The 26,667-nt window shown below is 35.9% G+C and overlaps 1 protein-coding gene across 5 annotated transcripts in view; it reads right to left on the bottom strand.

Annotated features, from left to right (window-relative positions):
* Positions 1-939: 939 nt before the first annotated feature.
* ZNF565 (zinc finger protein 565) overlaps positions 940-26,667 on the bottom strand; it is a 27,687-nt gene continuing 1,959 nt past the window's right edge. For 2 of the 5 annotated variants that reach the window (XM_039850154.1, XM_039850151.1), the window contains 4 exons: positions 21,621-21,694; positions 18,891-19,017; positions 18,109-18,204; positions 940-6,215 (listed from right to left, as the gene is read on the bottom strand). In XM_039850154.1, the coding sequence (XP_039706088.1) occupies positions 4,948-6,215; positions 18,109-18,204; positions 18,891-19,017; positions 21,621-21,629 (1,500 nt within the window). In that variant the 5' untranslated portion in view covers positions 21,630-21,694 and the 3' untranslated portion in view covers positions 940-4,947. Of the gene's footprint in view, positions 6,216-18,108; positions 18,205-18,890; positions 19,018-21,620; positions 21,695-22,378; positions 22,544-23,355; positions 23,411-26,667 lie in introns of those variants that run through there. The other 3 variants (XM_039850153.1, XM_039850152.1, XM_039850155.1) reach the window with 3 other exon arrangements.

The following is a 26,667-nucleotide window of genomic DNA, read 5'->3' as shown; positions in this document are numbered from 1 at the left end:
AAAGAATGTTATTCCTAGGAAAATTTTTTCCTAAATTCCTAATTCTCCCAATTTACATGAAACAACTTTCTCTGCAGTCACGAGAATCATAGTATCAGCTTAAAATGGATTTTGATACAAAATTTTATTGTCCTCCCTCCCTACTAATGGCTCAGGATTATAAATTCTTACTGATTTTTTTTTAGTCTCCTTTTCAGAGATAAATATTCCGCTTTCAAAAGAATTCAGTGAAAGTAGTAGGTGTGAGTATAGACAAACAAGACTGGCCATGGGTTGACTGTTTTTATAGCAGGCTGATGAGACTATGAGGGTTTACTGTATTGTATTTTCTACTTTTGTGTATGTTTGAAATTTTCCATAAAAAAGTATCAATTTTTAAAAACTTACAAGCTAGAAATATGCAAAAATGATAACAATTATGTTTGAATGAAGATACTAAAAGTTTTCCCTTAATTTTTCTTTGTATTCTTTGAGCATTTTTACTTTTTATGAAGACAAAACAAAAAATATTTTTAAAAAGATTATTTCATATCCTTATTTCTAGCATTGCCATTTTCTGTGTTAGGACTATGAACTGATTGCATTTTATAGATTATCTGAAAGAAACACTGATTTTTCCTTTTCAGTTATACATTCTGAAAGTTGTACACCTAAAACTTTACCCTATCTTGCCTTTGTCCTTGAAATTAGGATTCTCCACTTAGGAGGCCTTGGACAAGCTACTTAATCTCTTTGACTCTCAACTTCTTTTCTTAAAGCAGATAAAAAAAAAGAAACAAATGACAATGTATAGCAAATAAGGCAGGGAACTAAAACTTGGTTTTCAGGCATTGTGCTAGGAACTTTATACACATTTATTCCTCTCACAAATAGCTCTTTTAGTAAGACAAATATGACTACCCCAATATTAAATAAACAAAGGTTATAAACATACAATTCTTCAATTGACAAATATTTATTGAGCACCTACTATGTTTTAGGCATGATGCTAAAAACAATACCAACGATAAACAAATATGTAAAAAAAGAAACAAATATGTAAAAATATGGTCACCTTTAATCATAATCAAAGGAATGCAAGTTAAAACAAAAGTGAATTTTCCATTTTCATCCACCAAATGGTTTGTGTTAAAAATAAATGTTTTCTCCAGGGTTAGATGAACGTGGTCTTTTGGGATCTCTTCTACTGTGGGTAGATGCATAGATCCATAATCTTCCTGAAGGCACTGGAACAATGTGTATAAAACAGCTTAAAATGAACATAATTCTAAGAAGTAGCCAACCAGGAGAATGAAGCACTCCAAGCAGTTCAATGTGGTTTCCAAATTTTGGGAAGAGTATCAAAATACAAAAAAAAAAAAGTAGACTCCCGGAAATGGCTACTTCAAGGTGGGAGGCAGGAAACGAAGATGATGAGCCTGGAACATCTTGTTGCATCAGATACAAGTGAGTGATTAAAGATTACTGAGGTCATATCAAAAGGATAGAGGAGCCAACTGCTAGAGGCATCCACACATCAAACATGAAACAATTTGAACATCAATGACGTACAACTTAAATGGATTTAAACATATTAAATATCTTGACAATTCCTATCCCCTAACTCATTGGTGACCATGGCAAAATACTAGGGAAACAAATCATTATTTTGAAAAACAATAAAGAAAGAAAGAAGCATTTATCCTGCCTTTCCTTACTGTAACATGGGTAACCAAATAGTAGAAGGGACATTTTTCTTCACAAAAATACTCTAGCTAATAAAGATGCCATATCATTTTGCAGTCCCTAATGAATAAATTTATTGATTGAACATCAGCTGCTGCCAAATCATAAAGAGATACCTAAATATTATGTCTCTTAACTACCTATAAGTGGTCTTATCAAAAAAATTGAATCTCAAGCTGATTAATCTTCTAGATACTACCAATTTATAGGAAATACCAAAGATATTAAACTATACCTTCGGGCTGCAGCCAACAAAAAGCAGGATCTGGGAATTCTACAAGGCAAACAACCTCATTTCTTCAAAAAATAAATTGCAAGGAAAAAAGGATGAGGGGGAATGCACAGATTGAGACTTAAGAGACATAACAATCAACTGTAATTTGTGGACATTATTTGGATCCCGATAATTTTTTTTAAATTGACATTTATGAATTAGAAATTAAAACACTATCAGATATGTAATGGCATTAAGGCAATATTGTCAATTTTTTTAAGGACTGAAAATCTTTTCTAAAGTTGTTTTATACTTTAGAGATACTAAGTTATTTATCGATCAAATAATATATGTGAGACTTACTTCAAAAATAATATGTAGGTCTGGGGAGTTAGTGGAATTACAGATAAAACAAGACTGGCTATGAGCTGATAATTATTGAAGCTGGTGATGGGGCACTGAAGTACATTATAATATGCTGTGTATTTTTATATATGTTCAGATTTTTCATAACAGAAGTTTAAAAAGTATGTACATTTTGATATAGCATTTCCACTTTGAGAGATTTGTCTTAAAGATATATCACACATAAAATAGTTTATGTGCAAGGACATTATAGGATTGTTTGAAAGACCTAAAAATAATGAAAAAAAAAAATGAAATTGATAAGGCCAAAAACTATGAAACACGATGGAATACTATGCAGCTGTTAAAAAGAACAAGACAGCTATATATGTATTGATATGGTCCAATGTTTAAGGTGTATGGATAAGCAAAAATAGCAATGCATAGAGATTTGCTACCATCCGTGTAAAAAATTTTTTATAGAGAGTATGTTATGTATATATCTACCCTTACACAAACATAAAAATCAGGAAGTATGTACAAGAAATTAATAGAAGTGATTGCTATGTAACAGGTAACGAGGTGGAAACAGGGCAGAGATAGTGTGAAGACTTATGTCTATATGCCAAATTGTAACTTTAAAATCTTTATCCTGCGCATGTGTTTTAACTATTCAAAGTGACAATTTTTAATGTCATAGCTTTGAACTCCTCCAACTGTACATCCTAATCATTAAACCATTTAAAGAAAAATGAGGTACAAAACACTGCTTTCTAATCCTTTGTAGGCAGTGGCACATGCAGAAAATGCAGGTGTTTTTACAAAACATTCAGGATGTCTGAGAAGATGGGTGACATGTGAGGCACAATGGGCTCTCTACCCGATACTGCCTGGTGACCCCAAGGGCTGAGGGGATCCATTTCTTGAGATTTCTCAGATTCTTTCATAAGCCTTGATCCAGATGTCACTGAGGTTGGATCAAGGCTCTTTTCCCTGTCATTGTCATCTCCTGGAGTTACAACATCAAAATTCTAAAAACATAATCCAGAACAAGTGAAATTCCAGACATTCCATTTAAAATTAGCTTCTTAATTTCAAGATTGGATTAAATTAGCAGGAATTTTACTTATATTTATCTTCACAAAATATAATCATCTACAATTTATTTTTTGGGAGCTATCCTTGTTGATTTTTAATCAAAATTTTGTTTAGCCTTTAAAATGAACTGTCAGCTTCTCTTAGGGATTATCTGTTTCTTGAAGTTTCTATAGGAAAACTTTCTTTGAAGGGACAGAGCTTTAATTACTTTTTATTTATAAATCACTGATTTATTCAGGTATTCTACACCTTCTTGAACCAATTTTGTGATTTTTGTAAAAATTCATTCTTTCTAGATTTCAAATATATTAGAATAAAGTTATGCATAGGAGCTACTTTAAAAAAAATCTATCTCTTTCATTAATGGTAAATGTGTCTTCTCTAGATCAGACTTGTCAATCATCTATCTTACATTGTTAAATAAACAACCTCCAGATTAAGTCTATTGTTGTTTTCTACTTTATTTTTTCTTCTATTTTTAATAATCATTCTTAGTGTTGACTTGGGTTTATGCGGCAAATTTTTCCTAACTTTTAGAGTTGACCATTCATTCAATGTGCTTGGTATATGATTTGCATCGACTAGGTGCTGGAGATCTACGTTTGGAAGAACAAAGCTCCTACCTTCAATCCTTGGCTTCTGACAGTATAGCTTTGGCTACCCCGAACTGGTTTTGATACGCAGAACTCACTGTCATTCATTTCTAGTTCGTAGTTTTAGATTTGATTTCTCTTGAAGGTAAACTTAGTGGTTTTAGGTTTTTAGGTGGCAGATTTCTTTTGCCTACTGTTATTTTTTTTCAGTTAAAAGATGGGGACAATGCTTTATTGACTTCGCTCCTATGAATGGGTAGCTATAGGTTCCCAGGACTAATCCTGAATTTCTAACCTTGTGAATGAAGTACTTCTCATAATTATATTTTATTACTGTTTTTTTTCAGAATGAATTATTATCTAATGAGCAGTTCTAAAGGCTGATACTTGATTCATTCACAAGGCTCTCCTCTCATATGAACTCAACATTAATACTGTTAACTAATGATAACTAATATTTATTCAGCATAGCTTTATGTAAAATATGACAGTCTTCACAAAAACTGTATTAGGTAGGTATAATTATTACTGCTTAAAAATAAGTAAACTGAGGAACAGAGAGGTTGCATAATTTGCCCATCGCTATATAGTCAGTAACTGGTGAAAATGAAAATAATGTTAAGTAAGGTATATGCCATGGCAAAAGGCATACTCACAAAATATTTTAACAGGGTTATTTTCTATTAAGAATTCTCAGAATTTTAATACATATTGAATAGTAACAGAACACTTTTTACATTCATATTCGTATTTTTTCACCATAAGTTCTCTGATGCATAGTAAACAGTGAGTGTGAGGCAAAAAGAATTCCCACATTTATTACATTTTCTTCTGGTAAGAGTTGTCTGATGTTCCATAATGGAAGCGACACATGAAGATTTTCTGACATTAATTATACTACATCAGGCATTATCTGAGTCAGGTGTGAAGTCCACATAAAGGCTTTCCTACATCTCTAACACTCAAGGCTGTCTAACCAGTATGGATTCTGTAGTGTTCAATGAGCTGTGAGCCAAGAATAAAAGCCTGCCCACATTCTCTACATTCATAAGGTTTGATCCCAGGATGAATTCTCTGATGTTCAGTAAGTTGTGAACTACGAATAAAGGCCATTCCACATTCCCTACATTGATAGGGTTTCTCACAAGTATGAATTCGCTGATGATGAGTCAGTTGTGAAACACGAATAAAGGCTTTCCCACATTCCTTGCATTCATAGGGTTTGTCACCTGTATGAATTCTTTGATGTTGAATAAGGTATGAACTACGACTAAAGGCCTTTCCACAGTCCTTACATTCATAGGGTCTGTCACCAGTATGAACTCTCTGATGTCGAGTAAGCTGTGCATGCTGTCTAAACGCCTTTCCACATTCCTTACATTCATAGGGTTTCTCCCCAGAATGAATTCTTTGATGTCGTGTAACTTCTGAGCTATGAATAAAGCCCTTTCCACATTCCTTACATTCATATGGTTTCTCACCAGTATGAATTCTCTGATGTACAGTTAGTTGTGAATGCTGCCTAAAGGCTTTCCCACATTCTTTACACTGATAGGGTCTAGCACCTGTATGAATTCTCCGATGAACAGTAAGTTGTGAGCCACGAATAAAAGCCTTTCCACAATCTTTACATACATAGGGTTTCTCACCCGTGTGAGTTCTTTGATGCAGAATCAGTTGTGAATGCTGTCTAAAGGTCTTTCCACATTGTTTACATTCATAAGGTTTGACACCAGTATGAAGTCTCTGATGTAGAGTAAGTTCTGAAGTACGACCAAAGGCCTTCCCACATTCCTTACAGTCATAAGGTTTCTCACCTGTATGAATTCTCTGATGTTGAACAAGGTGTGAGGCACGACTAAAAGCCTTCCCACATTCTTTACATTCAAAGGGTTTTTCACCAGTATGAGTTTTCTGATGTTGAATAAGGTGTGAGCCACGGCTAAAGGCTTTCCCACATTCATTACATTCAATCAGTTTCTTGCCAGTCTCATTGCTCTGATGTAGAGTGAGGGATGTATGATGCTCGAAAGTGGGTAAGTTTTCATATGTGATTTTCACTTGCTTGAAATAGCACTCCTGATTTACTTGTCTTTCAAACTGGGCTCTGTATTCCCAGTCTTCTGTAAAACTGGAGCCCTCAAAACTACAGCATTTCAGGCTTTCCATTAGTTCCCAACTGAATGATTCTACTTCAAAGATATCTTTTTGTGGAAATTTCTCACACCTGGACTCCAAGTCTGAAAAACATTAAAAAAAGTAAATACAGGCTGTTCTCTTGAGCGATAAAAAAAAATTCTACAGTAGACTAGAAAGACAAAATGAAAATAATAACCATATAAGGTGAATGGCTTATCTAAGTGTCAGATATTGCTGGGCAATGTCTAAAAAGCACATGAAATCACAAATATGAGAGCTTATATGGTGCCTGAAGGGCAAGAAAATATATCAAGCCACGGGTTCCAGGAAACCTGTTAACAATGCAAATGACAGGAACCATTGCAGACAAAATTGAAACCTACGGAGGTAATGCCAACAAATGTGTGTGCATGTACTTGTGTATACGTACATATCTATATATTTTTAAAGTTATATGTATTTTAAATAAGATTCATGTCATATAAAATCTGCCATTTAACCATTTTAAACAATTCAGTAGTTTGCAATAAATTCCCCGTATCATGGAACCATAGCCACTATCTAGCTCTAAAACATTCTCGTCACCTCAAACAGAAATCCTGTGCTCTTTGAACAGTCACTCCCCATTTCTCTGGCCCCTGAAAATCACTAATGGCAGGGAACCACTAATTTTGTCTCTATGAATGCCTATTCTGGGAATTTCATATAAATAAGGCATCTATATTTTTAACACTTTCTACCATATGATGCTGATGCCAATCAAAATGAAAATCTCTATTTAAACTTTTTCACAGTCTTCCCACTGCACTTAGAATAAACTCTAAACACACTGCCATGGTTCACAGGCTCTTGGCAAAGCAGGCCCCTGACTGTCTTCACTGTCACATTGTCTCAACCAAGGCAGGGCATCTTCATATTGGGCACTCTCCCCTCTCCTTTCTACGTACCAACTGCAGGCCTCTTTTGAACATCTAGAACAAATCTAGGTCTTTCCCATCTTAGCCCTCTCATTAGGTTTTTCCAATTATCAAGAATCTTGTCCTGAGCTCTTGGTATGGATGCTTTTCTCATCCTTCAGGTCTCAGATAAAAACTTTCAAAAAAGTTTTCAGTCAGATAACTGATTCTCTCTCCCACATAACTCTTTTATCAATTGTAATTAGATTTTCATTTACTTATTATCTGTTGATCTGTTTGTTTTCTTGCTCCCAAATCCCCTCAAAGGCAGAAACAGCATCTTTTTCATTAGCCACTGTCACCAAAACCTGGCCTATAATTGGCTTTTAATAACAGATCGTTCGATGAATATCAGATTCTAGAGCTAGACCAATGGAACACAAATAGAAAGGCCAGAAATAGACTGTATTTTATATGGAAATTAAATTTATTATAAAGGTGATATCTCTAAGGGATAGTTTTTGTAATAATGTTGAGGTAACTGAATAGTCATTTGGAAAAAGCTAAAAGTGGATCCATACGTTATGTTGCCGTATACCAGAATAAACTCCAAATAGAGTTTTAATGTTAAAATAGAAACCATAAAAATACCTGAAGGAAACACAGTGCTGTTACCTTAAAAATAAGAAAGGCTTTTGAAGTGAGAGGCAACAAAATGTTTGAGATTAATAAGAATAGCTATTTGGGAATCATTAATTTAGGCAAAAGCCCAAATAATGCTTTAATTTAGCTGAAATAAATGCTTTGTTGCCTCTCATTTCAAAAGGCCTACTTATTATTTTTTAAAATTTATTTAAATTAGTTTCAAGTATACAGTAACATTGGTTAGACATCTATATAGTTTATAAAACGATCCCCCCAATTGCTCCCTCCCTCCCCGGCCCTCTACCTAGCCATCATATTCCCTGTCATGCTCCCCATCCACGTGACCAACTGTCAACTACTAATTTGTACTTCTTTAACCCTTCATCCCATTCACTCAGTCCCCTAATCCCCCTCCCCTCTGTCCGTCACCGAATTGTCCACTATATTTGTGAGTCTGTTTTTGATTAGTTTGCTCATTTTGTTCCTTAGATTCCACATATAAGTGAAATCATATAGTGTTTATCTTTCTCTATCTGACTTATTTCACTCAGCATAATAACCTCTAGGTCTATTCATGTCATTACAAATGGTAGGATTTCATTTTTTTTAGTGGCTGAGTAATATTCCATTATAAATATGATCTATTTATTTTTTGTTAACATATCTGGTGTAGTCAAACAGGATCTTAAGTGGCCTCACCTTCATGGGCCAGCATTCCCTACAACTGGCTATGGTAACTACGGAGCCACTTTTGTGGTCACACTGTTTAACTGGCTTAAAAAATTAAACACTTACATACATTAAAAAGTATAAGAAAAACTAACCTAAATGCTTTTTAGTATCACCTGATCTAAAAAATATTTAACATTAAAACTGATTTAAGTTAGTTGGTTTAATTAAAACAGACATGTCTTTAAAAATTATTAACATTTAATATAAAAATTAATGTTTTCAATAAAAATGATATAAAGATATGTTTTTATTAAAAAATAACAATAATTTTGTCCTGGTTAGTTCAAAATTTTACATTATGTATTAAGCTAGTGAAAATTGTTTATACAGATATTCTTAAAAATTAAGCTTTAATATCAATGTTGTAATTACGTAAAGCTAAAACTTAATCTTACTTCTGTGCTAAAAAAACCCAAAAATTTCCTGTAGTATTGGTATGCTTAATAAGATTATAAAAAGACCCACAGACTTTGTTTCATTTAAATGATTTCCTGTGACCTTGGACTTAAAGAGAATTTTATGAATTTGACCTCAAAGGCAAGGGAAGTAAAAGCAAAAATAAATGAATGGGAGTACATTCTTCTGCTCAGCAGAAGAAACCGTCAACGAGATAAAGAGACAACCATCTCAATAGGAAAATATATTTGCAAGGAATGCCTCTGATAAAGGTCTAATATCCAAAATATACAAAGAACTCAGTCAACTCAATAACAACAAAAAAACAAATGATCCAATCAAAAAATGGGCTGAAGACCTAAACAGAAACTTCTCCCTAGAGGACATACAAATATATGAAAAGATGTTCAACATTGCTAGCTATTAGGGAAATGTAAATCAAAACCACAATGAGATATCATCTCACATCTGTTAGAATGGTTAAATCAACAGGACAAGTAATATCAAATGCTGGAGAGGATGCAGAGAAAAAGGAACCCTCATACACTGCTGGTGAGACTGCAAAATGGTACAGCCACTATGGAAAACAGTATGGAGTTTCCTCAAAAAACTAAGAATTGATCTACCATACAATCCAGCAATCCCTCTACTGGGTATTTACCCCAAAGACTTAAAAACTTATATCCAAAAAGATATTTGCACACTGATGTTCAGCATTGTTCAGTAGCATTACTCACAGTGGCCAGGACATGGAAGAAACCAAAGTGTCCTAAGATAGACAACTGGCTAAAGAAGCTGTGGTACCTGTATACAATGGAATATTACTCAGCCATAAGAAGAGATGAAAGAATGCCATTTGTGACAACATGGATAGACCTCGAGATAATCATGCTAAGCGAAATAAGCCAGACAGAAAATGTTGAAAATCACATGATATCACTTATATGTGGGATATAAACCTAAAAGCAACAAATGAACAGGACAAACAGAGACTCATAGACATAGACAATGGACTAGTGGTTACCAGAGGGTAGGGAGTGGGAGAGGAAGGGAGAGGTAGGTGGGGTAAAGGGGATCAAATATATGGTATCTGAAGGAAACTGGACTTTGGGTGGTAATTACACAATATATAGATGTCAAATTATAATGTACACCTGAAAATTATATAATTGTATTAACCAATGATACCCCGATAAATGTAATAAAAATAAATAAATGATCTGTGCTCTTTATCATCAGATCTTTAATTGTTCCAGTACACTGAGCCTTCTTAATATAAAAAAACTAAAATTTTACTAACTACGTAACCTTCTATATTTGTCATTTTGATTAAATAAATAACAGTATTGTTTCACAATGACCTATGATTTTATTTGACCAAATATTTTTAAACTTTTGATATGTTTAACAAAGCTTCCCAAGATTCAAACATTAAAGTCTTTTTCTTGACCTTTGAGATTTAAAAAAACTTTGGAGTACTTCTAGAAGATTCCTAAAACATTTTAAAGATTTATTCTTTCTCTCGTAAAAGAAAAAAATCAAACCAATCAAGCCTATCTAGTAGGTTAAATTACATGGGAAGTGTTGTCAAATAACGCCAAAAAAATTAGTCTTTTTCTGTCTCTTAAAGTTGAAGCTCTTATCATGTCTTTAAAACATAAATACTCGGGAACTAACCAAAACATTGCTCACAGAGACTGAAAAAAATGGCCTTTTTAAAGTATAGGCTACTGCTTATATTCCTTTACAAAACTGATTTGTAAAAAAGCTTTGGTTATTTACAAAACTAAAAAATAATAAAGATAAAACAACTGTGTATAAAAAATAAAATGTATGTTTTCAGTAGAGAAAGACATGAAACAGAGAGATGTACTTCTGTTGAAGAAAAAAATATTTTTTAGATTAAAAAAACATATGAAGTTCATTTTTTTAGTAAAAAAAGCAATTCTGTCCTAGAGTAAAATGATTGTTTCTAAATTTAAAAAAAGATAAAACAAAAACTAAAAATATGCGTGTTACAAAAGGTGTATATATTTACAAAAGGTACATGGAAGATAGATCTTAACAAATTTTTATATATGGTTAAGCTAATTAAGATTAGAATAGCTAAGTCAATTATATTATCTATATGTACATATATATATGTAAACTCTCTCCAAACCATTAGCCATGGCCATTTTTAAGTTTTTTTGTCATTTACAGACAATTACTGTTTTACTCTGATGTTTTTACAAAAATGTTTCTACAAAGATGTTTCATCTTCAGGGAAATTCATAGAAGACGCGAAACTCTCTAAAATGCAAAACTTTCAGGTACTCCTAACTGATAACGTGACCGAATTTCAAGATGACATTTGGATTCATGTTCCCCAGTTTAAAGAAAGCTCTTACACCTAAACAGATTGCTCAAACAGAGAATTAAAAATTTTAAATTAGAAAAAACAAAAGAAAAAACATGTCATGAACAACTAACCCAAGATTCTGGACCAGGCCTGTATAATCTGGACCAGGTCTGTACACCTTCCTTTTTTTCCTTTTTCTCTTTTTTCCTCACTTTAGTCCCTTCCTATCTCACAAAAAGTATTCAGGCCAAACACTCACTGTAATAGTTATTGTTTCCTTTTCCCTCTTAATTTCTGTCTGAAAAGATAATATTAGACATCATCTTTAAATGTACTTTACAAGTGATAGCCAAGGATGTTTAATGCTTGGTGATGTCAGCCCTAACTGAAGGTACCAGATTTAAAAGAATACTTTTCCCCCCAGGCAGATATTACAATGACTGTCACGGCAATAGTCAATCAAATAAATCTTTAAATTCCCTTACTTGTGTTAAATTAAGCAATAGAACTGCTCTTAACCATATCCTTGCTAAGCAAGGTGAAGTTTGTTCTGTTATTAATACCTCTGGTTGTACTTAGATAAAACACCTCCAGTAAGATAGAGATAAAACTAGATAAAATCCAGAAACAAGTCAAATGATTAAATACAGTATCTACTAATACCTCAAAGGTCTTTAATATCTTCAACTAACTGCCCTAAAGTATTGCCTTCTGGTTCAGATTTATTCTTCAAATTGAACTAAACATTTTGTTTATTATAAAAATCTTTGCTGATAGAAATCTTAGTCTTGCACAGCTCAGTGTTATAAAGACACCACTCTGATTATGGTAGTTCAATATTTTGAGATGATAATAAGGCTTATGAGACTTAAAACCTCAAAAAACTACAGATGTTTGCCCTTAAAAAAATAGGAAAGCTTTCCTCTGTTCTTGCACTCCTGTCACTCAAATGCGGCCTGAGGCTCCTACGAAAAAAAAAAAATCTATTTTCCTTTCCCTCCTACACAGGACATGACCTACCAAGAATGAGCCTTCCTGGCAACGAGGAATGGACAATGGCACGACATACCCAAACTGAGCCACCTGACAATGGAGGACCAACAATAACTGATCGATGCTGCTTTCTGATGACTGATCAGAGATGCTTTCAAGGAAAGATCTTGATAAAAGGGGGAAATATAAATAATAATGTAAATGGAGCCACTTTAAAAAGCCAGAGCTGCCATGCCAGAGGAACTGCCTTGCATGTCTTATGCCTCAAATCTTTGGAATGTTAAAAGAGGACAAAATAATCTTTGGACTGGGCATAAGCAACCTGTGCCTTGCAAAAGAACTGTCTACAAAGATAACAACTACAAAGATAACAAGAAAGCAGTTGTTATGACTACTTTCAAAAGGATCCCTAAAACATTTGTTCTTTCTCTTTTTCTTATAAAAGAAAAAAAAGATTAAACCAAGCCTATGGACTGAAAATTAAAAACACTGTTTAGAATTAATGTCACTATGTCATGTTATCTGCACCAACAGAAATGCCTTGGTTCTACTGATGTAATTGTCATAAATATCCAAATGCCTTTGTCTCCTAATCAGGACATTATTTGGGTTTCTGCCTGAATTATGATTCCCAAGGAGCTATTCTTATGGATCTCAATAAATGCCTGTTGCCTCTCACTTTCAAAGGCCTTTATTTTTAGGTTAACAGTAGGTTACTTTATAATCTAAGTATAGGGAAATGTTCTAACAATGAAACAATGACAAAATCCAAAAGCAAGAAAAGATTGATAAATTCCACTAAACAATGGTGAAAAACAAAACCAAAAAACTTACACATGGACAAAAAACAGCAAAAGCAAAACCAAAAAAAGACAAATGAGAGAGAAAATATATGAAACTTGTATTACAGTTAACGGGATGATCTTCATGAATTATTAAAAGCTCTTAAAAATAGAAATATCCTCAAAAAGGTAAACATACAGTTACCATCTGATTCTCGGAACATACCCCAAAGAAGTGAAAACAGGGACCGAGATACTATACACCAATATTCACAGCAGCATTATTCACAATAGCTGAAGAGGTTGAAAGATCCCAAGTGTCCATCAAGAGACTGAATGGATAAACAAAATTTGATCTGTCATACAATGGAATGTTATTCGGTCTTAAAAAGGAATGAAACTGTGATAAATGGTAAAACATGAACCTTAAAAACGTTATATTAAGTGAAATAAGTCAAATGCAAAAGGCTACATATTTATGATGCCACTTCTATGAGGTATCTAGGATAGGCAAATTCATAGAGACAGAAAGTAGAACGGAGGTTACGAGGGGCTAGAGGGGAAATGGAGAGTTATTATTTAATGAGTATGAATTATATAGTTAAAAATGGTCAAACTGGTAAATTTTATGTAACGTTTATCACAACTTAAAAAATCTAATTAAAAAAGTGTTTTTTTTTTCCACCCCAGAACTACAAGGAATCATACATACCCACCAAATATTCTGTGAAAGATAATACTTGTTACGGACTAAACAGCAATGGACTTACTGGCAATAAATATAGAATTTCAGTGGAGTCATAGTATACACACTGAATTTATGCATATTCAATGATCTGTGTTCAAAAAACACATACAGAGGGTAGGACCCCTCCCCCCGAAAAGATGTCCATGTCTGAATTCCTGGAACCTGTGAATTTATTATGTTACACAGCAAGGGTAAATTAAGTTGGAGATGAAATTAAGGTTGCTATTTAGCAGACCATGAGATGGGGAGATCCTGGATAATCTGAGTGGGCCCAAAGTAATCACAAAGGTCCTTATAAATGAAAGAGAGAAGTGTCAGAGAGAGAGAGAGAGATCTGAAGATACTATGCTGCCGGCTTTGAAGATGGAAGGGGGCTATGACCCAAGGAATGCAAGACGCCTCTAGAGGCTGGAAAAGTCAAGAAAATTAGAGCCTTCAGAAAGGAATGCAGCCCTGCAGACACCTTGATTTTACCCCAGTGAGATGCATTTTGGATTTCTAATTTCCAGAACTATATGAATAAATGTGTGTTTTAAGCCACAAACTTTGTGGTAATTTGTTACAGACACCACAGGAAACGAATAGAAAAAGAAACAACTGAGTAATTCATCAATGAATCACACCTGTTCAATCTTATCCTTGGCATCCACTCTCCTAAGGAAATGTAGGCTAGAGCCAAAGCAAAGAGAAGCCAGAAATTGGGTTCTTGGTTTCTGAGCTTTGTAGTACAGATGTCTTGGTGATTTAAGGCCGGCAAGTATAATTTTGATTATTTATACTTTTCTCCTTAAAAATGAACTTTCAATTATGTCTCTAAATCAGGCATTGACAAGCATTTTCTTTTCTTTAGGACCAGATGGCAAATATTTAGACTTTGTGGTCCAAGAGGCCAAAATGAGGATATTATATAGGCACTTATATAACAAAAGATAAAACAAATTACCAAATAGTTATCAATGGAATTCGAACAATTGATATTATACTTAAATGATTATTATTATTTTTGTAATGCAGGTGTATGAATGAGAATAGTAGGATTCTTTTCTGGGGAGGTAACATTTCACTTAATTTGAGTTCAAGGTTAGTGTTCTCCAGCACCAGAATTAATGGCATATGTTTATCTGTTAGTGTGGCTCTGTAATGAGATTTTATGTATTTCATCTTGAAAATGTTTCATATAGGTAGTACTGCCAAATACTGATATCAATCCATGAGCATTATGATTTTAATTGTGTATATGCATCCCTTAGAAGGCATTTACAGAATTCAATAGGTTTACGGGCCACAGTGTACAGATGACTGATTTATATCATACTGTTAGTGAAGAATAACACATACTATAAATTTGTGAAATATTACAAATACAACAATAGTATGAAACTAAAATTCCATATCATTAAAACAAAACAGAGTGAGGTGAAGATAGGAGTGAATCTAGGTAGGGGTCAAAAAGTTTTTCTGTAAGAGACCAGAAATGTTTTAGGCTTTGTGGTCCATATAAGCTTTCTGTCACATATACATATATATATATATATTGAAACCCTTTCAAAATGTAAAAACAGTTCTTGGCTTGTGAATGGTACAAAACACTGGCCATGGGCTGGATCTGACCCATGAATTGTAGTATGCCAACCCCTGGCCTAGAGTATAGGGAAGTAAAAGATGGTAAAGGCCTTACTGTGTTTAGGAAAAAAATTCAAAGATACTATTTCATACCATTCTCCAATAAAAGAAACTAGGGAACCTTTGAGGAATGGCTAATTTCAGGGGTGAGGCAGGAAAAATGTAAGATACATAACATGCTGTGGTACCAGAAAATAAAAAAGTACTAAATGAAAGCATACTGAGAGAGCACAGGAGCCAACCTGAAGGAGTTCCCAATGGTCAAAGCTTGAACAATTGAGCAATAAACTAACAATGACAGTATTGGGCTATAACCCAGACTACAATACCCATGATCCCATATTGATAGAAACAAATCACTGAATAAATAAATGAATGGGAGAGGGAGTAGGGGCAGCTCTTCCTTACTGAAGAATACCAATTAGTAAATGGAGTTTTAATGAGGGACATAGAAAATTTGCACTAGGCAATACTATTGTTACAGACAAGATCCCCGCAAGGATGTTAAAATCAGTAGGCAAAATGTATAGTCAAAGTATCTCCCCCCAAGATAATTACCAATTACAGATGGAAAAATAGTAACTTTACAAGAGAAAAACATGAGATACCCTACTTCGACTAAGTGATCAAGGTTAACAACACCATTAATAAGCCATCTTAACATCAAGTAACCCCTGATATAGTGCACAGAAGTTGATCATATCACAGAGACACACATAACATCAGTTCTGTTGTATTCCTGCCAAAGATGCATGAGAAAATATCACACACACACAAGGTGAGAGACATTCTCCAAAACAGTACTCATCGAAAGTATTAAGGCCATGAAAGACTGAAGAATTGTCACTGATTGGAGGGCGCTAAAGAGACACAATAACTAAATGAAATGTGGGATCCGAGACTGGATCCTGGGACAGAAAGATATTAGAGAAAAACCTGATAAAATTCTATTAACATCTGTAGTTAACAGTATTACATAAAGTTAATTTCCTGGTTTTGGTAACTGTACTATGGTTAAGTAAAATGTTACCATTACTGGAAGCTGAGTGAAGGGTATATGGGAATTCTCTGTAATAATTTTGCAAGTTTTCTATAAGCCTGAAATGATTTCAAAATAGAAAAAATTAAAAAAAAACTTTATGACAAAGAAAAAAATTCTATTTCATTCTGGAGGTAGGTAGATAAGTTTAAGCATAGTTTTAAAAGTCAAATTAAAGACTATTCTATTACAAACAGGAAGTACAATTTCAAAATCACTTGAGGGTAGAACGAGTGGTAATAAAATGTGAGCAAAACAGGAATAGCTGGAAATAAGAATGAGGAACAGAGAATATAAAATAAAATGGCAGGAATAAGGACACATTATCACAATAAATAATGAACTGAATTCCCTTATTAAAGTCAAAGAATCTCAGAATGATTCAAAAAGAAAACTATAACAGAATCCTGATTACCAAGGACACACTTAAAATAAAGTGGCAATAATTTAAAAAAAAGATAAGCAAAGACGTCAATTTTTAAGTCAACAAAAAGAGGGTATTTGATATTATTATCAGAAAAAATAAAATTTAAGGTTAAAAACACTAAGTGGAAAAATAAAGGATGGACTGTACAGATAAAACTACAAATTGCAATGAGGATCTATATTTCGTCTTCGCAAAACTATAAAATGTAGTAGCAAAACATATAATACATCTCTCAGAATTTGATAGCAGTTACAGAGAAAGTTAAAAGACATGCAGATTCTAAATTATGTAATCAAAAAGTTTGTAGTTAAATAAAGAGGCGAGTGCCTTATCCAAAGAATACTAGTTTTAAATATATGTGGAGCATTTTCCAAAGCTGGAACAATCTGACTTATTGACAATATTGGAAGAGAAAAGGCAGTGGATTGATTTCTTCTTTGGGATGAGATAAAATTCCTGCCAAAATAGAATTCCATACTCAGTAAAACTATCCTATGAGAAAGAATAAAGAATATGGAATGAAGACATTTTCATGTGGTCAAAAACTAAGAGAATTTGTCAGCAGTTTTACACAAAAAGAAATTTCAAGGGTATTCTTCGGACAGAGAAAAAATGATCTCAGATGAAAATAAATAATAACAATAGCAGATTAGTCAGAAGTTGGGCAGCTGACAAGCATAAAAAGGTTCTGACATTATCTAGCAAGTGCCAGTTAATAATACTTGCTAACATTTATTTAGTGGTCACTATTGCCGGACATTGTTCTGGGCATTTTCACATTATTACTAATGCATACAAAAGCCACAATAACTACATGAGGCAGGCACTATTTTTATCTCATTTGCAGGAGAAAACTGAAGCACAGACAATTTAAATAATTTACCTAAACTCACAGATCTAGTAAGCAGCCAGAAACTGAACTCAGGCAGTCTGACTCTAGTCTGTCCTCAGCCACCACACATCCTTATCTCTCACAAGTTAAGAGAATGAATGAAATTACTGAATTAGGTAGAGTGAGAAGCTGTTTTTTAAGGAATGCAGAGACTTTCAGAAAAAAAAAAGGATACAAAGTACAGGTAAAAAGGCTGCCACTAGGGAAGATGGGGGCACATTCCTTTTTGAAATAGGAAGAAAATATGATAGAAGAACGAACAGAGAGGACTTAATGGGGGTAAGGGCAAGGTTCCCTTGGGACCTGCTGCTGACAAGGTCTTTGTTCTTCATGTCTTCACATCTTGGGCTTTTCTTCCTGTTTTTGGTAGAGCTCTGAGGGGACTTTCCAGATAAAACCTTGAGTTATTGTTATCAGTTGATTCACCCACTAGGCTATTTATTCCCAATGACCTCCCTCGTTGGATCAACCCTTGCTCACCTGAGCCCCATGGTCCTGTTATGTCATTTGCAATCATCCAGGGTTCTTTCCCTTGCTCCAATAAGGAGATGACATCAGGCTTAGAAATGGAGAGTCCTGTTTATAGGAAAAGAAATGGGGAATGATTATGCTGTTCCAAAATTCAAACTTTGTCTCTTGGTCACCAAGGAAGAGATACAATTACATTAAGGAAGATAGGAAGGTTGTCCAAAGGATGGGAAGATGGAGGTGCCAATGGAACTACACATTTACACTTCCGCAAAGCACAAAACAGAGCTTGGGAACAGAGTAGAAATTCAGACAAAAACTTTTAAGTCCCCCTAGATATTCACCATGAAGAAACCAGAAATTCCAGAAGGCTAGTCCTGAATTATTTGGAGTAAATAACAATAGTAGCTAGTGTCCATCTGTCCTCTCTTTCCTCCCTAATCTACTCCTTGCTGTTCCTGGTCCTCCTCTGTGCCCGGACCGCTTAACCACAAGGACTGTATTATACTGGCCCTACCGTTTTTCACTGGGTTTAGCAGATGGAAAGCATCAGCAGGCAGGAGGAGACAGAGTTCAGGGTTTCTTATCCCTCACTCTCCTTTGACCCAGGAGTTCTGGAAGGAGCTATAGTTGCTGCCAGCCAGGCCCTTCTCCATGACTCTAGCTCTCACAATCTTCCACTGGCAGTGTTTCCTCCCTTTACCCCTTCTGGCTGGAGGTGGTAACAGCCTCCCACGGTTTTGTTCCTGGGAGCCTTGTTGCCCATCTGGCCCTGTATTATGCAATATCCTTACCTAGTGAGACCAAGTTACCAAAGTTCTCCAAAGTCACATCCTTGTACAAGTCCCTCTGGGTAGGTTCCAGGCACTTCCATTCTTCCTGAGAGAACTCTACGGCCACATCCCTGAATGTCACCAATCCCTGAAACGATAAACCCACGAATTACTAGTAAATAAAAGGACTTTTTAATTTTTTTCATTTATTATAAAAATAGTATAACGACCCCCATGAATCCATCACTCTGCTTCAACAATTAACAAGACTTTGCAAATCTTGTTTCATCTCTTTCCTTTTATTTTCTACCCCTGGTGTATTCTGTGGCATATCTCACATACTGAACGAAATAGTATGTCACCCACAAATGCTTTAGTATCTAACAAATCAGAATGTTTTTAAAGTATAACTAGAATGTCATTATCACATTAGTAACATTAACAATAATGCTCCTAGTAACTAGATCAAGTTTCAAATTGCCCCAATTTTCTCAATAGTGATTTTTTACAGTTGGGTTTATTCAAATCAGGATTCAAACAAGATCCACACATTATGTTTGTTTGATAGGTTTCCTAAAGTCTCTCAAATCTCTAACAGTCCTCACAGATCCTTTGAAAATTTTCTTGCTATTTATTTATTAAAGAAACATTTGAATCAGTAGAATTTCCTACATTTTGGATTTGTCCAATTGCATCTTCATACTGTAGTTAAACATGTCATTCTACTTCCATATTTTCTTTAAAAAGGGAGTTAGATCTGGAGTCCTGATTGACATATTTTTGGGGGGGGGGAGGCATAAATATATCAGAGGTGGTACTGTGTACTTCCTGTACTATCCCATGAGGAAGCACATAGTGACTGATTGTCCCATTTATAATGAGGTTAAAATTGATTAGTAAGTACATTTTTAACAACCTAATCCATCGAGGAAAATGTTTTTAAGATGGAAATGAAGGGTGTTGTAGGAAGGAGGTGATAAAGCAAGCAAGCTAGGGCTGAACTCCTATGTTATAAAGGAAGTATGAGAACCAAATCTATATGACTAGAGGCCTACAGGCTTTTCTGTGGCTACAGATAAGAAAGACCTTCATACAGCAGGACTCTTCTATTTTCCACAAGGTCTAGGAATGAGCAAAATCTAGTTAAGTGGGTTCTTATAAATAAATGAAATAGCATATACAAAACACACAGCAAACATGGGCCTAGCAAGTAATAGTCTTCCTTTTTACCATTCTTTCCCTTGAGATAATAAAGAATCCAAAAAGTTGTATAAATCTCTTACCTTAAAATAAAGAATTTACACAAGTTTTAAATCTATCCTGAAGACTCAGGGTATAATTAGTTTGTGGTACAACCTAGGTTATACCTTCCCCTTTAGGATGTACTTGGGAGTATGCAGAGGGTGGTTTAGCTGACACAATGTTGGGGGAGGTTGGGCTGAGGGGTGGGCTGTGCGCTACTGATATTAGTGCTGGCATCAGGAATGTTAAGTGTCCTGAATTATCTGGGCTATGTATCCATGATGGTCTCAGAAAAAAAGAACTATACCGCTGAAAATGACAACAGTGTCCCCACTGCTCCTGTTTGTTACATACATGAGCATATTTTTTGTTATGCTAAATTTTATAATAAACACAGGAATTTTTATTTGCTGCATAATACTGTGCATTATGTCCTATAAGATATAATCTTTCTATTATTTTGGGGCATTTAGCTTAAACAAGATTTGTAAAATCTTCACAGTTTATTATAAACTTGATAATATCTATTATCCTTCATTGTCCATTTTTTCTTGTTCGTGAAATAAGAAAGCTGATGGAGGGTGTACCTCAGTCAAATAAATGTGCCCACAATCAACACATATTGTTCAACTTCAAAATGGACCATTTTATAGTTACTCGTCTCTCATAAATTCCCTTGCAAGACTAAAGAACTTTTTAAATTAAAAAAATTTTTCAATTACAGTTGACATTCAGTATTATTGTATATTAGTTTCAGGTGTACAGCACAGTGGTTAGACATTCATATAATTTACAAAGATTCTCCTGACTGGTCTAGTACCCATCTGGCACTATATTCCCTATGCTGTACTTTACATTCCCCATGACTAATTTGTAACTACTAATTTGTACTTCTTAATCCCATTTCCTTTTTTGCCCAGACCCTCAACCCTCCTTCCATCTGGCAATCATCAGTTTGCTCTCTGTATCGATGAGTTTCAATTTTGTTTGTTCATTTATTTTCTTCTTTAGATTCCACATATAAGTGAGAGCATACGGTATTTTTCTTTCTCTGTCTGACTTATTTCTCTTAGCATAATACCCACTAGGTCTATCTATGTTGTGGCATCAAAGAACTTTTGATAGTGTGAAATGTTTAAAGATTTTTCAAAAGGAGGAGGGGTGACAAAAAATAAAATAAAAAAAAACCCATCTAGGTTAATGGAAAAGATCCAAGTTATCTTTGGCCTCATTCAACTATGGTTCTGATAAGGGAGGCTCTCAAGAGAATATATTTTTGTTTCACTGGTACTCTGGTAAAAGTCCTATGTACATATGTGAACACTGTTGAAGAGAGGGCCACTAAGGGACGTGGAGCACCATCACTCATTCCCTGGAATGGAGGAACTGGGACCAGGTTACTGAATGGGGCTCAGTGAAACTGAGAAGTTTCAGGATAAGAACACAAACGTTCATATCATGTGAGGGAAGACAGGTGTTATTTCAAGGAGAGAGAAAATTTCAACTTACCTGGGCCATGGCTTTTAGAACTACCTGACCTGCTCAGATTTCTCTAGGTTCTTCTCTTGGACAAATACAGAGTCCTGAAAAAGCAGAGTAGAGGGGGAAGAGACAAATTTCTCATAAACTGAGCTTGCCTCACACTCCTATATAAATGAGCTGAAAACAATTGTCCTTCCAATGTCCACGTTTTGCTTCCCTTGCCCTCCCCTTGTCCCACCACACAACACTAATTCTAAGAACTACAGAGTTAACAAAGCCTAGCCCCTTCTTAAACCCCAGGGAAAACAAAAGATGGATTCAAGGTAGATGTGCTCTAGCAGAGACACAGAATCCATGACCTCAGCAAGAGAAGTTCGGCCCAGACAGTCCCTTATCTTGCTGCTAATCTATATCCTAGATGGGGCTTAGATAGCTCCCACCTGTTCCAAAGAGATCTTCCTTTGCCGCTGCAGCAAGAAAGATCATAACTCAGATGCATCCACTTTATCCTCTAAGGATGAGGACAGTGCTTACAGGCTAGGAGCACAGCATACCTGGCAGGCCAAACCTTTTGAAAAAGACATTCTTAAAACAAAGTCTTCCAGTTTCTCTGGGCTCAACAAGCATAAACTTCTGGGTAGCTCCCTGGCTCTACTTTCTCCTTCTAAGTACAAAAGGAGGCCATACCACCTATATCAGAGGCTTTGTCAAAGCCTCCAGCCCCAGCTAAACTCACCAGACAGGAGCAAGAAAACCACAGTAACACAAGAATCTTACAAGCATACCTGCACATTCGGAATAGTGACCTGAATGGGAACTCAATTTGCAGCAGCCTCTTCGCCCAGCACTACTTTTCCATTTAAACCCTCCCTGTTGCTTTCCTGCAGAACATTGCTTCCTCACTGGCTGGCAGTTGCTGAGGCTAGAGTTCTGTGGAGAATAGCCTGTACCTCAAGAGAATGAGAACTCAGGGGTTTTAAGGAGGGTAGTAAGGCTGGTTTTAATTATAGGTGCAAGAAGCTTTCCATGTGGGGGTGTTAGAAGGAAGACTAATTTAATTAATGGAGTGGTGTCAAGGAAAATTTCCTAAAATTATGGAACATGACTTGGGGCCTAAAAATCAGAATTTCAATAGACAGAAAAAGGGACAGAAGAGCATTCTGAGCAGAGTGAAGCGCAGTGGTAAACCAGTGGACCAAAAATATATGGTGTGTTTGCAGAAAATCATTTGAAATGACTTTTAGTTTCAGGAAAGGCCTAGACCAGTGCAGTCCAACAAGCTTTCTATGATGATGCAAGTCTGTCCTGTCAATAATGTAGCCATTAGGGAGTTCTGGTCAGAATGGTGAAGTAGGTAAACACTATGCATGCCTCCTCTCAAGACCACATCAAAATTACAACTACAGAACAACCATCATTGAGAATCACCTGAAGTCTAGCTGAATGGAAGTCCTCCAACTAAGGCTATACAGAAAAAGCCACACTAAATGGTAGGAGGGGTGGAGATGGGGAATAGGCTGGTACCACACTTGTGTGTGGTGGTTAAAAATCAAGAGGGCTATCTTGGCTGCAGAGGTACCCCCTGAGGAGCAAGGGGTCCCAGCTCCACACTAGGTTCTCCATTCTGGGGTTCTAGTACTGGAAAGAGAAATCTCTTTAACTTCTGGCTATGAAACCCAGTGAAGATTATGGCTATGTGAGACGGAGGGAGTGAATGGAGTCCCAGGCGATCTCTCCTTAAAGGGCCTGCGCAGGGACTTACTTGCTGATGGAGTCTTCTCACTCTGGACTCGAATGCTGGGGCAGCTGCTTGAAAGCTGCCAGGGACAAATAGGGAGGAACTGAATTGTCTGGCTTCAAGGTAAGGGCTGGAGGGGCAGCTTTCTCCCAAACATAAGTGCTGGCAGAAGCCACTGTTCCTTTGTTGAGCCCTCCCCTCACCCAGCATGCAGAAGCAGGCAGCTGCCATATCTGAGTCTCATCAACCCTGCTAGCACTGTTCGCCCCACCCTGGTGATTCCTTGAGACCCTGCCCCACCCAACTTGTGAGCACACCACTTACAGTGGCTTTTCCATACAAATGGCTTGTCTTGGCTCATGCAGCAGACTTTCCTAAAATTTCTCGAAGGTTCACAAACCCCAAATAAGAATCATCTGGCCTTGGCGTGACACGTACCTCTTGCTAAGCAGCCCCAAGCCTAGTACTAGAAGCCGCCAGGCTTAACTGGTGATTTAACTTCTCCCAGGCACCTCCAAGCCCAACACAAGTAGCAACCATATGCAAATCATTTTGTAGCTCATACCAAGTGGCCCCAGGCAAGGCATAGGCATCAGTTGAACTTGGCCTGCCACAGAGCCCCTCTCAAGAGGCTCCAGAACCAACACACCTGGTGGTCAGTTTCAGACAACACCAGAGCATCACCTAATCACCTCCATAAAAGACACACCCGAAGGATTGACTCAGCAGGCACCAGAGCCCTGCTAAAGCAAATCCTGCTCTGTGCACAATAGCTCCTCTACTGTAGTCACTGGCCAGTCCTCACAACCAATCACCTTGAGGGCGAATCCTTCCCACTGATGTGCAAACAGCAACCAAGGCAGAACTATAACAGGAAGGCACCCACAACCCACACAAGAAACACACCTGGAACAACACCCAGCTCAGGTGACCAAGGAGACTTCAACACTGGGCCCCACAGAACACCTACATAAGGCCACTCTACTAAGATGAAGAGACACAGCAGCTCTACCTAATACATAGAAACAAACAGAGAGAGACAGCCAAAATGGGGAGATGAAGAATCATGCACCAAATGAAAGAACAAAGTTCCAGAAAAAGAACTAAACAAAATGGAGACAAGCAATCTACCCGATGCAGAGTTCAAAACACTGGTTATAATGATGCTCAATGATCTCTTGAAAACTTCAACAGGAGGTAGGAAACATAAAAATGGAGGTAGAAAATATAAAAAAGAACCAGTTGGAAATGAAAAATGCAATAGCTGAAATAAAAAATACATTAGAGGGAATCAATAGTACATGAGATGAAGCAGAGAACTGAATTAGCAATTTGGAAGATAAGGTAGCAAAAAATACCAATCAGAAAGCAACAAAAGAATCCAAAAAAATGTGGACATTTTAAGGGGCCTCTGGTACATCAAGTGTACCAACATTTGCATCAGAGGGGTACCAGAAGGAGAAGAGAGAGGGCAAAGAATTCAAAACCTATTTGAAGAAATAAACATGGAAAACTATCCTAACCTGGGGAAGGAAGCAGACATACAAGTCCAGGGAGGACAGAGAGTCTCCAACAAGATGAATCCCATGAGGCTCATACCAAGACACATCATAATTAAAATGTCAAAGGTTAGACAAAGAGAGAATCTTAAAAGCAGCATAAGAAAAAGTTACCTGTGAGGAAGCTCCCATAAGACTGTCAGTCGATTTCTTAACAGAAACTTTACAGGCCAGAAGGGATTGGCACAAAATATTCAAATGATGAAAAGCAAGGACCTACAACCAAGATTACTCTACCCAGCATGGCTATCATCTAGAATGAAAGGACAGATAAAGAACTTCCCAAACAAGAAAAAGCTAAAGGAGTTTATCCCCACCAAACAAGTATTATAAGAAATGTTAAAGGGACTTCTTTACAAGGTAGGAAAAATAAAAATAAAAAATACAAATAATAAAATGGCAATAACTACACATTTAGCCACAATTTGTTTCAATGTAAGTGGATTAAATGTTCCAATCTAAAGACAGGGTGGCTGAATGGATAAGAAAATAAAACCCTTACATATGCTGCCTATAAGAAACTCACTTCAGACTGAAAGACACACAGAGACTGAAAGTAAAGGGATGGAAAAAGATAGTTCATGAAATTGGAAATGGAAAAAAAAAAAAAGCTGAGGTAGCCATATTTATAACAGACAAAATAGACTTTTGAACAAAGGCTATAACAAGAGACAAAGAAGGACCCAGTAATCCCACTTCTGGGTATTTACCCTAAGAAACCCAAAATATTACTTTGAAGAGACATGTGCATCCATATGTTCACTGCAGCATTATCTACAATAGTCAAGATTTGGAGACAACCTGGGTGTCTATGAATAGACAAGTGGATAAAGAAGAGGTGGTACGTAGATACAGTGCAATATTACTCAGCCATAAAAAAAGAATGAAATCTTGCCATCAGCAACAATGTGGATGGACCTGAAGAATATTGTGCTGGGTGGAGTAAGTCAGAGAAAGACAAATATCTTATGATTAACACTTATACGTGGAATCTAGAGAAGAGAGTAAATGAACAAACAAAACAGAAACAATCTCATAGATCAGAGAGTATTTTGATGGTTGCCTGATCAGGGCAGGGTTGGGGGTATGAGTGAAGGAAGGGAGGGGATAAGAGTTACAAATCGATAGTTATAAAATAGTCATGGGGATGTACAGTATAGCATGGGGAATATAGTCAGTAGAATTGTAATAAGTATGTATAGTGTCAAATGGATACTGGATTTATCGGGGTGATCACTGTGTAAGTTATATAAATGTCTAATCACTGTGTTGTATATAAACTATTATAATATTGTATGTCAACTATAATTGAAAAAAATAAAAATATAAAAAAATTAGTAGGTAGAAGTAGAATGAGAAACAGGGTATATAGACTTAAGTGTTTCTCCATAAGACACATTAATTATAATGGAAAAGTAGTGGAACACTACTGTAACCAAGTGATTAAAGTTAACACCACTAATAAGAAGACAAGTTGACTTCCTGGATCTCTTGATATGATGCACTGAGAACACATCACTTTTGCGGTATTCTTGCCTCAAATCCATTATCTGAATTTAATCATGGGGATGCATCAGACAACCTCAAATCAAGAAACATTCTACATTGCAGAATTTATGAAATAAATGGCCGGTCCCCTTCAAAAGTGTCAAGGTCATGAAAAACAAAGAAAGACTGACAATCTGTGCCAGATCAGGAAGACTGAGGAGGCTCGCTAACTGCAACATATGATAGTGGATTAGATCCTTGCCCAGAAAAAGGACACTAAGGGACCAAT

The sequence above is a fragment of the Pteropus medius genome, unplaced genomic scaffold, assembly GCF_902729225.1.
Source record: "Pteropus medius unplaced genomic scaffold, Ma_sr-lr_union100, whole genome shotgun sequence".
Lineage (NCBI taxonomy): Eukaryota > Metazoa > Chordata > Mammalia > Chiroptera > Pteropodidae > Pteropus > Pteropus medius.
Note: the sequence above shows the minus strand (reverse complement) of the source record. Positions and strands in the feature narration are given on the sequence as shown.